At 48.6% G+C, this 12,581-nt stretch overlaps 1 protein-coding gene across 13 annotated transcripts in view; it reads right to left on the bottom strand.

Moving 5' to 3' along the window:
• TRAPPC10 (trafficking protein particle complex 10) overlaps positions 1-12,581 on the bottom strand; it is a 99,898-nt gene that overhangs the window by 40,002 nt on the left and 47,315 nt on the right. For 8 of the 13 annotated variants that reach the window (XM_033227677.1, XM_033227410.1, XM_033227764.1 and 5 more), the window contains 2 exons: positions 9,782-9,893; positions 5,831-6,078 (listed from right to left, as the gene is read on the bottom strand). In XM_033227677.1, coding sequence (XP_033083568.1) covers positions 5,831-6,078; positions 9,782-9,893 — 360 coding nt within the window. The other 5 variants (XM_033227942.1, XM_033228282.1, XM_033228212.1 and 2 more) reach the window with 3 other exon arrangements.

Genomic DNA, 12,581 nt, shown 5'->3' with positions numbered 1-12,581 from the left:
AATAATAACAATAATAAACAACAAAATCTACCTCAACTGCCTTTTGGAACTCCATCTTCTCCCTCGGACTATGGCAGAAGTTTCCAAATTCTTCACCTCTCTCTGTCCTCTGCCTCCTCACTAGGTCCTAACCTTTCATGGCTCCCTACTGGCTACAGGACAAAGGGCAACCTTCAAGGTGACACACAAAGAACTTCAGAATCTCCCTTCATTGTCACCAAAGCCTGCCTCGCCCCTGAAGTTCCAGCGAGACCAAACTCCTTCAGAGCACCTTCGGTACCACCACGTTCTCTGCCTGAAACGCACCCTCCCGTGCCACCAGCAGTCACATCTACATGGTGAATTCTTACTCCCCCTACTCACTCCCTAGCATGTAAGCTTTGTAAAGCCAGGAATTCTACTTCACTCTCTGCTGAAAAGACAGTGCCTACCACAATGGTTGGCACAAAACAGATGCTCAGTGAAGATATGCTGAGTGAATGAATCCTTTTTTTTTTCTTTTGAGACGGAGTCTCGCTCTTTCACCCAGGCTGGAGTGCAGTGGCGTGATCTCGGCTCACTGCAAGCTCTGCCTCCCGGGCTCAAGCAATTCTCCTGCCTCAGCCTCCCAAGTAGCTGGGATTACAGGCGCCTGCCATCATGCCCAGCTAATTTTTGTATTTTTAGTAGAGACGGGTTTCACCATACTGGCCAGGCTGGTCTTGAACTCCTGACCTCGTGATCTGCCCACCTCAGCCTCTCAAAGTGCTGGGATTACAGGCGTGAGCTACTGCGCCCAGCCTGAATGAATCTTTTTAACAGAGTTCACATAGGGCCTCCTCTAGAAAGCTTCCCTAGCACCTATCGGGCACCCACAAATGTTTACCAAGCTGACCTGAGGCACCCGCCAAAGCTGCCTTTCCCTCCCTTCCGGTCCCCTGTGCACAGACAACATTTCGTCACTACTTGGACACTGTGCTGATGACCCGTGGCAGCCTCATGCCGGTAGGTGAGGCCCTTTCCTCTTCATCTATATGCACCCCCTATCTATCCCTGTCTCCCACAGTGCCTGGCAGGCAAGGAGATGTGTCTTGCATGATTCTTGACAATCCTCTCTTTCCCTTTGTCCAGGGAGCCATCAGTTCTTCAGCAACAGCTCTCACAACCACCCCTCCTCCTCCAGCTCAGGTCCTCACGGCTCAGGGGCACACGAGATCTTCCACCTCCCCGTGAAAGCGCCCACCCAGCAGGGTGTCAGGTACACTGTAAGCCCTCAGTAAACACAACCTACATCCCTCCACTACATCTCTGCCTTTGTCCTCTGCCAGGCCTGCACCTCAGAATACCAATCCCAACCGGCTAGCTTTGACTATAAACCTTCTTCCTCTGGTTCCACCTGCAGGTTGGCCACACACAGCCTCTGTTCACAAACCGGCCAGCTAACTCTGATGGTGTCCCATGCGCGGTTCCTCCACGCCACAGGCTAGGCTGGGTGACTTTCCTGGGGTGAGGAGTCCTGACCCTGCTAGGCCCACACCGTTACCTAACCAGAATCTATGCTGATAACAGGTCAAACCCCCTAAAAAATCACTTGGGCAATCAGTGTAACAAACACATTACGGCCTTCCAGAAAGTATCTTCCTCATTCTTCTAATTTGGCAACAAAATGTATACGTATCATACTTTTTTTTACCAAAGGTGCAGGAAAACAGCCATCACTAGCATGACTGAAAATGGGAAGACCTTTCTGGTGGACGAATTGACAACACATATTAACAGCTTTAAACACGTGTCTATCTTCGACCTTCCAATTCTACTTGTATGAATTTACACACAAAGATGTATGTATAAGGATACAAACTACTGCAATTGCAAAGAATTTTGAAGAATTCAAATGTCCAAATAGGAGCAAGGAAATCATCGCAGTTCATCTATACATAAGGCGGCCATGGACAAAATAAAAAGGGGAACCTCTTCCCGCCAGCAAAAGCAACAACATTTTCTTCTGTGTATCTGTCTGTATTTTCCAAATTTACATAGAGAAAACATTCAACTTTTGTAAATGGAGAGAAAATTAGAAATTGTTACAGAAAAAAAGAGGAAATATCCTGTGGAGGAGGATCCTGAACTCATGCGCAACCGGCCTCACTTCACGGGTGTTACCGCTCACCCCAGCAGGTAGGCACAGTCTCCATTCTTAACACATTTTCCATAACGGGAGTGGGCCAAGGCTAGTAAGCGGCACCCATAGGGTAGAGGCCTCTATCCGGCCATCTTGCTCTCTTTCTCAGCCCCCGTCGCCCCTGGAGTGTGGATCAAGCCCTACTACAGAGGCAGTGCCAGTTTCTATCACAGCTGGCCACTTCGTTGCCCCCGTTCTCTTTAAACAAATGAGGTACTTCCAATCAACTGATCAAGCAAGCAGGATGTTAGCAGAACATGTTTTATAAGCCACCCACTCAAAACTGGGACGTGGGATCTGCAGCTGATCGTGGTGCACCTACCCCCTTCCCCGGCCTCTGCTCAACTGTGGCCCTAAAACCCAACTCTCACCAAAAAATCCTAACAACTAGACTGGAATAAAAACTACTGCACGAGAGAGAAAACCACAGCCAGGGGCGGTTCAGACCTGTAATCCCAGCACTTTGGGAGGTGAGCAGGGAGGATCACTTGAGCCCAGGAGTTCCAGACCAGCCTAGGCAACACAGTCAGACTCATCTCTACCGAAAAATTTAAAAATTTAGAAAAAGGGAGAGAAGGCCGGGCGCGGTGGCTCATGCCCGTAATCCCAGCACTCTGGGAGGCCGAGGCAGGCGGATCACGAGGTCAAGAGATGGAGACCATCCTGGCTAACACGGTGAAACCCCATCTCTACTAAAAAAAAAAAAAAAAATACAAAAAATTAGCCAGGCGCAGTGGTGGGCACCTGTATTCCCAGTTACTTAGGAGGCTGAGGCAGGAGAAGAGCGTGAACCTGGGACGCGGAGTCTGCAGTGAGCTGAGATTGCGCCACCGCACTCCAGCCCGGGCAATAGAGTGAGACTCCATCTCAAAAAAAAAAAAAGAAAGAAAAAAAAGAAAAGAAAAAGGGAGAGGAAGAGAAACACTTCTGACGTGAAGTTACTGGTGAAGCCCTCAAAGTAAACAGTGTGAATCTCAGTGTTGATCAAACTTGGGAGCAAAGTGTGCAAAAAGGACTGTGTGTGCTTCAACACAAGCGACAAGGGAGGCTGTCCTCTCTGGCCTGGGAATCTGACAGGCACAGCGCATGTAAGGAGGCACAGCCAGCTGTGTGCATCAGAAGGAGGTGAGGAAACAGGAAGTGGGTTCTTAGAAGGAAAGAGACTGAGAGACTGTGAGAAAGTCATCAGTGGGTGGCATGTCCTTGCCTCAAATCCAGCATTCAGCTTTGGCCACCTCCTCTCACTGGAGACGCAGAACTCAACAGCACAAAGAAGTGCAATAGCTGTGACTAAAAGCAATGGGGGTAGCTTCCACTCAAGGAAAGGCCAAGGAGACAACAACTTCATTCAGTAAAGCAAAGGGCTCAGAAAATACACAGATAAGAGGCTCCTCACACAATACAAAGCCTTGAAAATACCTCAGTGACTTCCTGGCCCTGCAGACGAGCACCTAGAGGAGCCAACAGACCCCGTGTGGCTCCTGTGAACCCCGACGCTCCAAGGAACTCCAGAACCCACACCCTCTATTACTTACACATTTCTCCTTCCAACCACAAGGTAATAACAGACCTACTTCAACCTCCTTCCACAAGGGCCATAGGCATTCCAGAACTCAAGAGAACCGCTAGGAAGTCCCTAAGAACCTGCTCCACAGGAGGACAGCCCACGGGAAGAGGTGAGCATGCAGCTCTGCGGGGAGTGAGTGCAGCGCTACGCACTATGCCGCTGCTCCTCCAGGCCTCCATGGCACCTGCGTATGCCCCACAGGAGGGCAGCCATGGTGCGGCAAGCACACTAGTGAGCAGCGCCAGAAGAGGAAAAGGGATTGCCATCTCCACGCAGTACTGGACCTCTCTGCTTGGCCTCTCAGATTCGCTTTCCACACCCTGCCGCCCTGTTCTCTGCTGGGGGAGCTGTATGTAACACACCAGTGGGCTCCCTGGCCTCTAGCTTCCAGAGTGCCTGGAGGAGTTCACAGGGAAGGGTGGGGGGTGGAGGTGCCTGCTTCCCTCCTGGTGGAGCTGCCTTGGGGCAGTGGCCTCCTCAGTTGCAGGGCACAGTCTCCCCCACCCCACCGCAGGTCAGCCTACTCTGCACTGGCCCCGCCTGGCTGTGGGGATTTTTCTCCTCCCTCTACAGGCTGGTAGTCATGCTATTCCCAGGCAACCTTCTGAAGCTGGAAAAACAACTTGAGATTCTTAAATCCTGGTGTTCATGAATTGGCGGAGACCAGCAATAAAGGGACTGGGTCTGTGCCATCCTCCGAGGTTTCCTACGCCTGTCCCAAAATGGGCAACAGCTCTTTCCAATCAGCCCTCCTGGGGTCGTCTCACTCAGAAGACGTCATGTCTGAATCATTTGGACTTGAACACTTCAATTTTTTCCCCAATCGGCTAGTAAGACAAAAATCTCAACATCAGGTGAAAGCCCGAGGCACACGTGAACAGAGCGCGCGGTTCCAGGAGTGCATGGTCCCCCACAGCCCCGTCCCCAGCCTGCAGTTAGGGCTGAGCAGCCCAAGCAGACTCTCTCGATCCAGGGAATTACAGGCAGCCCAGAGTGTCATTTCGAGGTGGAAAATGCTGCCTTTCCTCATGTGCTTCATTAGGCGAAGAAAAATCATTTGATAAAAATTCCTAAGTTTCTGAGTTTGTGACTTGGGCTAGGTGCTAATGAGCTGAGCTCTGAAATAAGAACTTCTCCTTTTGAAATTAACTAAAATATATTTATCTTCATTAATTAAATTTAAATATCTTAAAATTATTTCAAACCAAGCACATAAAAATAAGTTTCTATATCATGAAACACCATCCCCATCAATGGCTTATACTCTTCAGACCTAATCACTTCCAGACTCTGTTTTCTTGTTTACAAAACAGCATCAGACCACTCACTCAGGAGATCTTAACCAGGGGATGGGTGGCAGGGGTGTACACGAATCCTCAAGTCGTAAGTATCATTTCGTTTGTGTGTGTGAATTATTCTGGATAAAGAGGACCCTGAAACAAGAATCACCAGACTAGATACAGTCTCTACAGTCCTTCCACCTCACTAGAATGTCCATGGTTCTACGGACAGTAAGAGTTTAGTGCTTGGGTGAATTCATCTCTAAAGGCAAATGTTTTACTAACTACATTCACACACCCAATAAGTGCACGCACACACACACACGACATATCTTTCATGAAGCTTCATACTACTAATCAATGGGGCACAGCCTACTGTGTGTCACTCACATTGCTATCTGCGTGGCCATGTGCAAAACTATTTATCTGAAAAGAAAAATAACATAAATGTCTACATGAAATAAATGTCTGAAATAAAATAAATGTGTACCTGCGGGTCCCTCAGGTGAGTGACGCTTCCCCGTGGAGACGGCTCACGCAGTAGCGCAGGCCGCAGTCAGCCAGTGAGCTCCACTGAGAAGCTCATCTAAGAGGCTTGCTCTGGACCGGCACAAACCTCACCATGTTGAGAACAGAGTTCTACTTTTGAGCAATTAATCAATGTAAAAAGTAACTAAGCAAATAATATACTGAAAATAAAAGACATTCAGAAAAGAAAACTCTTTCATAAGTGCCAACAGCTCAATGCCTGGAACCTCAAGGTTCAGAGATTTCTCCTGGAACAATCAATAAATGGGTAAACTGGGAAAAGAGCCAACTCACTTCTAGGAGCTTCAGTTCCTGCACACAGTTGTGCAGCAGCTCTAGGGCGCGCTGGGCCACCTCCCACGGCCTCTGCAGGAAGAGCAGCAAGGTGCACTGGCGAGAGAACAGGTAACTGCGCAGATCTAACAGCGTGGCTTCTCGCCTCTGGATCGATTCCCGCTTCTCCATATCTATGGGCTTTCGGAGGATCAATCCGTTCCAGCTCTTCACTGGCTGGCAGAAAAAAGTCAGCCAGTTGGCACCATCTAAACAAACACACATCATGAAAGGTGCTGATTGCAGGTACTTCAGCTTCCTGAGCTTCCTGCTCAGGCTGAGGATGGTGAGCAAACAGGCAGCTTCAGAACCAGCTGTTCTAAGAACACTGCCCACCCCCTGTGGTCTAGTGATGCGCACCCATTCGGCTCCTAGCACTGACAGCCGAGATGAGGGTATCGTGACCCAGGCAACAAGGCACGCCACCCTACCATGCCCAGAAAGTCATGGGCGGGAGCTGAACAGGGCAGGAAGCCGCCCAGAGGCCAACAGGCTACATGGTTAGGGGAGCTCAGGCTCTGTCTCAGACCAAGGGAGGGCTCTAGTCTTGGGCTGCAGCGGGGCTGGGCTTCCTTATCTTTACCTGCGGGCTGGAGTGCTGACTGCTCTGACCATCCTGGTGCTTTTGGTCTTCCTTAGACTACATATTCCTTCCTTATTTCCCTAACTCAACCACGTCACCTCCCTGAGTCAAGCTCCTAGAGGAAGGGACAGGGAGGACTTGGTAGCGCACAGAAGAAAAAAGAATGACTGCTTGTTACAAATTTCACCAAGGCTCCCAGAGGTTTACTTATACCCCTAAGACTCAAATATGATCTTAAAATAAGCATAACAACGTATAATAACAAGTCTATCAATCATTATTGAAAAAACCTTTGAATCTATTTTTCTCACTCCAACAGAGAGGTGTCATAACCAGTTCATTCCTACGTGGCATCGTGACATGGTTAAACGCTCCCTTCACTGACGGGAGCTTCTCAGAGCCGGGGAGCACACACCAGTGTGGTGCGGACCTGCCAGCCCAGACCCCGAACCAGCATCCTCAGAGCTGCTGGAGCACACGGCAGTGTGGTGCTGGCCCACCCCAGCCCCTGCACCAGCATCCTCAGGGCTATTGGAGCACACGGCAGTGTGGTGCGGACCTGCCAGCCCAGCCCTGCACCAGCAGTTCCCTTGGTTAGGCTCCCCTCCCACCAGGATTCTCATGGGGCACTCCCACATTTCAGTCAGGCCTCTGGTGCCAGTGCCACCCCCCTCAGAGAGGCCACTCCAGTGCCCTATCTAAGCTCCAACGGCACATACTGCCCCATCCCTCACCAGAGCCCCTTTCTACAACCAAAACTTACTACTACGATGGCAAGTGACAGATTTACTTTTCTGCGCCTGTTTCCCCTTCATGTAACCACCATAAAAAAAGGGATTTTGTTTTATTTCTCCCTGTATTTAGAACAGTGCCTGGCACACGGTGGTCCCTCAGTAAGTATTTGTTGAATGAAAGAACAAAAACGAACCATCTTATTCAGCAACAAAACTTCGTCCAGGCTTACTTTTGGATTTTAAATTGCCCCAAATTTTAAAACTGAGAGAAAAAACAAATAAATTAGGTGAAATATAAGAAGTATGTCAGATATTTCAGCCTTGAAGGCCCCTCCCTTCCCACAGGCACTGACATCCATTCAGATGCCTGGTCCCTGAAGCTGCCCAGCACCTATTCTGCTGCCAGGGACCATATGGTCTTTATCTTATAAATGACACTTATTACTCAATGTTGTGGATATAGCATCACAGGCACATGGACCTGTGATTACCAGCCTGCCTGAGGCTAACAAATGCCCTCAGTTAGAATGTATAGCTTAAACACAGCTTTTACAAGCTCATATGATATGACCTCAAGGTTGTTAACATGGTCATCTCATGGTAACTTGAAACTGTGATCGGCAGTTTTAGATTTCTTGATTAAAAACCTAAATAAACAGATTAAGTTCTAGGCATTCTTTCAAAGGAGTTCTCCACGAAAAGACCGAGAACTATCTGGTGTTCAGTGAAAATATTTTAATTTTTTCAACTAATGGACGTACCAGTTATTGCCATTTCTTTATTAAATTCAAACATTTTTTGCTAAATAAATCTATTTAAAAAAAAAAACATGTGAGATATTTTAAAAATATAGGCCGGGTGCGGTGGTTCACACCTGTAATCCCAGCACTTCGGGAGGCCGAGGTGGGCAAATCATGAGATAAGGAGATCGAGACCATCCTGGCCAACATGGTGAAACCCTGTCTCTACTAAAAATAAAAAAATTAGCTAGGCGTGGTAGTGTGTGCCTGTAGTCCCAGCTACTCGGGAGTCTGAGGCAAGAGAATCGCTTGAACCCAGGAGGAGGACGTTGCAGTGAGCCGAGATCACACCACTGCACTCCAGCCTGGCAACAAAGTGAGACTCCATCTAAAAAAAAATAATAACAATAATTGTGTGTGTGTGTGCGTGTGTGTGTGTATGTATTTATGTACGTACGTATAGACTGGACATGGTGGCTCACAACTGTAATCCCAGCACTTTGGGAGGCCGAGGCAAGAGGATCATTTGAGGCCAGGAGTTAGAGACTAGCCTGGCCAACACGGTGAAACCCCGTTTCTACTAAAAATATAAAAATTAACCAGGCATGGTGGCGTGTGCCTGTAATCCCAGCTACTCAGGAGGCTGAGGCACGAAAATCGCTTGAACCCGGGAGGCAGAGGTTGCAGTGGGCCAAGATTGCACCACTGCCCTCCAGCCTGGGGGACAGAGTGAGACACTGTCTCAAAAATAAATAATAGATATATATGTATAATATGGGCACCTAAGACCGGGCATGGTGGCTCACACCTGCATAAAATATAAGAAATAGAGTTTTACCTCCTCTTTTTTTTTTACTGAGTAAACACTTTGCTTTGGTTCTATGTCTATACTGGCATCTCAGGAGACCGAGATCAGACTCGATCTTCACTATGAGCCAGTAGCCATTGGCGCCACTGATGATTTCCAGAGTGAGGACAGTGCCCACAGCTAGAGCTGACCATCCCCACACTTCACCTCCCTCCAGGTTCTCCAGCTGACACCGGGGCTCCTTGAAATTACTCCTTCCTTCACACATGGTGACAAGGGTTCTCAAAAAGGAACCTGGCAAAGATGCCCACTACAGCACTGCTTGCGGTGGCAAGAAGCAGAAAAGAACCCAATGTCCAACACCAGGGAGTAGAATCGAGCCAGGAATACACCAACTCTAAGAAAAACAGCTCCAAACCCCACCTGTTAACCTGGAGAGACGCCCACGACGGGCTGTGAGTAAGAAAAAGGAGCAACAGAGAAACAGCTACGTAACATGATATCACTTTCATCAAAATAAGCATCAGCGAAAAACACTGAGGACAGTAACCAATGTTTCTCTTTGTGTATGGTTTCTCTGTGCTAATTCTTTAATTGTAAAAGAGCTTAAGATATTGTTTAAAAGTGCAAAAGAACGATGAACACCCAAGGGTGTTACATAAGCTCACAGCCAAGAGCACTGGCGCATTCCAAAGACAAGCCCTGGATGGAAGGGAAAGGGGCGTGCACTCTGACTGAAGAGGGACAGACTCGAAGCATCACCACCAGGCCACTGAGCTGTGGAAAGGACACTGTATACTTGGAAAACTGTTTGTTTGTTTTTATTACTTTTGTTACTTAAGATTCTTCTAAAAGTGAAAATGACTAATTCTTAATTCTCATTTCATTTCCTCTAGGAATCATGAGAATATATCTGATACAATGTGTATAAAGACAACAGCAAAACATGTGTACTCATGAGGTAAGTAAATGGCTGCTTCAAGACTATCTGCAAGTGGAGAAAGCTGCACTAAGAAAAGCATGCGTTCCTGAAGTGCCACTACTCACCGCCGGCCCCGAAGTTGACCACATACTGAGAGAAGAGGGCGTCCAGCTCGTCATACTGCACCAGGGCGTCCTCGAACTGCTGCAGCATCTCGAAAACAAAGGCAAGCTCCTCCTATTCGCCCAAGATACGTTTTAAAAAAAAACAAAAACATAAATCAACATATTGAAAAAACAGTATGTAGCCATTAAAAACTACAACAGAGAAAGGCATGCAGCACTATGAATAACGCCTACACTCCACTGAGTAAAAATCAGTGTGAGGACCACACATGTCAACACTCACGCACGCACAAGAAGCTAGAAAAGGCCAAGGTCACTCCTGAACCCCCCTGACCTACTGGCAGCACCGGATATAACCGGCCAGCCCTTGTCCTTGGCATGTTTCCTGCTGTCCAGGACCCAGCCACCTGCTCCCCTCACCCCTCACTCTGGCTCCCTCTGGTCAGACGGCTGGTTCCTCTTGTTCCCCCAGGATCTCTGCTGGAGGCCCCAGGGCTCAGCCCTTGGATTTCCCTGTCTACACTCACTATTCCCTCTCCGAGATTGAGCCTATCTACACAGCAAAACCACACACATTTAGGACTCCAGCTCAGACCCGACTCTGGCTCCAGTGGTAAGCACAGCACGCTTGCGTGGACACCTGACAGACAGCTCAGGCTTACACACGGAAACCTGAACCCCAAACCTTTCCCACAAAGTGCTCCACCTGCCGTCTTCCCCATTTCAGTCAGCGACTGCTCATCACATTCAAGAGACTCCTAAGTCCTTCCAAGGCATCCCCAGGCCCTGCAAAATCTATGTCCCCCAGCACCACCCCTCTGGCCTCACTCAGCTCCACCACCAAGGCCTCCTCACTGCTGCTCACGTGGGCACGGCAGGGAGCTGCCTCGGGGCCTGTGCACTGCCCCGCTCCGTGGCCTGGAACACTTCCTCTTCCTCTACACATCCACATGGCTTGCTGTCCAACCTCCTTTAGCTCTGGCTAAGTCCCCAGCCCAGTGAGGCCTTTCCTCCTCCTGCCCCTGCGCAGTGCCCCACACCATCTCTGCCTCGTGTCTCTCTCTCGCCCTAGCATCTGCATCACTTCCTTTCCTGTGTCTCCTCCACTGTCACACAAGCTCACAAGAACCGTATAGTGACGGCGTCCCAGCATCAAGGAGGGCCTGGCCCTGTTCGTGCTCAGTAACCTTTATCGAATGAGAAAATGAAAAGAGACGGCAACAAGTTGATTGCTTTCCGATCTCCATTACTGCACATTAAAAAGTAAAGACCAGAAGGATGTGCACGCACATAAACCTCCCGACATGGTCAGGTCTTTGGAATCCAGTTCCACCCCATGTATTTGTGGACATTATTCCCAGACCCCAAAGGGCCCACCCAGGTCCCACTCACTAGGTGAGAACTGAGAGCGCTCCTTTGTATCCTGTTTCCCCTGAAAACAGTGGCGGGCTGTGTTTTGCAAGAGAAACTGCGAAGTTACATTGAACTTCATTTTCTTTGTGAAGTATTTTCAAGACTGAGCACTCTAATGTTTTTCTTTTAAATTGTGATTAAAATGTATGTAATATAAAATTGACCATCTTAACCAATTTTAAGAGTACAGCTCAGGCCAGGCGCAGTGGCTCACGCTTGTAATTCCAGCAGTTTGGGAGGCCGAGGCGGGCGGATCACTTGAGGCCAGGAGTTTGAGATCAGCCTGGGCAATAAGGCAAAACCCCATCTCTACTAAAAATACAAAAATTTGCTGGACATGGTGGCGCGGACCTGGAATCCCAGCTACTCAGGAGTCTGAGGCAGGAGAATCGCTTAAACCTGGGAGGTGGAGGTTGCAGTGAGCCGAGATCGCGCTACTACACGCCAGCCCTTGGTGACAGAGCAAGACTCCGTCATAAAAAAAAAAGAGAGAGAGAGAGAGAGAGAAGAGTACAGCTCAGTAGTGTTAAATGCACTCACACTGTTGTGCAACCAATATCCCAAACTTTCTCATCTTCCCAAATGGAACCTCTGTCCTATTAAACACTCACTCCCATTCTCCCTCCGCCAGCCCCTGGCACCCCCCATTCCACCTTGTCTCTGAACCTGAGCACTCGAGGACCTCACAGAAGGAGACACAGTCTGTCCCTATGTGTCTTTGTGCCTTATTTCACTCAGCATAAGGTCCTCTAGCTCCATCCATGTTGCAGTGTGTGTCAGAACTTCCTTCCTTACTCATTTTAAATTCTGAACTTAGACTTACAGAAATATTGAGGAAAAAAAAAGGATCTAGTTTCCATATAGCCCTCACTCAGCTTCCTGAACACTGCCGTCTTAACGTGACCGTGGTACAACTGTCACAACCAGAAAATTAACCTAAGTATAATACTATTAACTAAATAGCCCTCATTGGAATTTCAGTGGTTTTTCCACTGAGGTAGTTGTTTCTGCTCCAAGACCCCACCCTTGACCCCCAACTAGGCCGGAGTTGCTGCTTCCTTCAGCTCCTGCAGTCTGTCAGTTTCTCCGTCTGTCTTTCACTGCCGTGGCACCCTTGAAGAGTGCTACGTTGTCTAATGTCCCTCTACTTGGGTTCATTTGATATGTTCCATGACTGCCGTGAGATGATCATTTTTTACAGAGAAAAGATGCTAAGTATTCCTCAGCACATCTTATCAAGGATTTCATGAGATGGACACAACTTCTCACAGGCGGAAGCAGCCTTATCATTTCCTTCAGGCGGCATGTACCTGGTTTCCCCACTGTGGAGTGGCTACTGCTCCCTCGGTAGCTGACAGACATCTTGGGGGGCCACCGTGACACTGTG

The sequence above is a fragment of the Trachypithecus francoisi genome, unplaced genomic scaffold, assembly GCF_009764315.1.
Source record: "Trachypithecus francoisi isolate TF-2019V2 unplaced genomic scaffold, Tfra_2.0 Contig00090, whole genome shotgun sequence".
NCBI lineage: Eukaryota > Metazoa > Chordata > Mammalia > Primates > Cercopithecidae > Trachypithecus > Trachypithecus francoisi.
The sequence above is the reverse complement of the archived record's forward strand: the minus strand, read 5'-3'. Positions and strand labels throughout refer to the sequence as shown.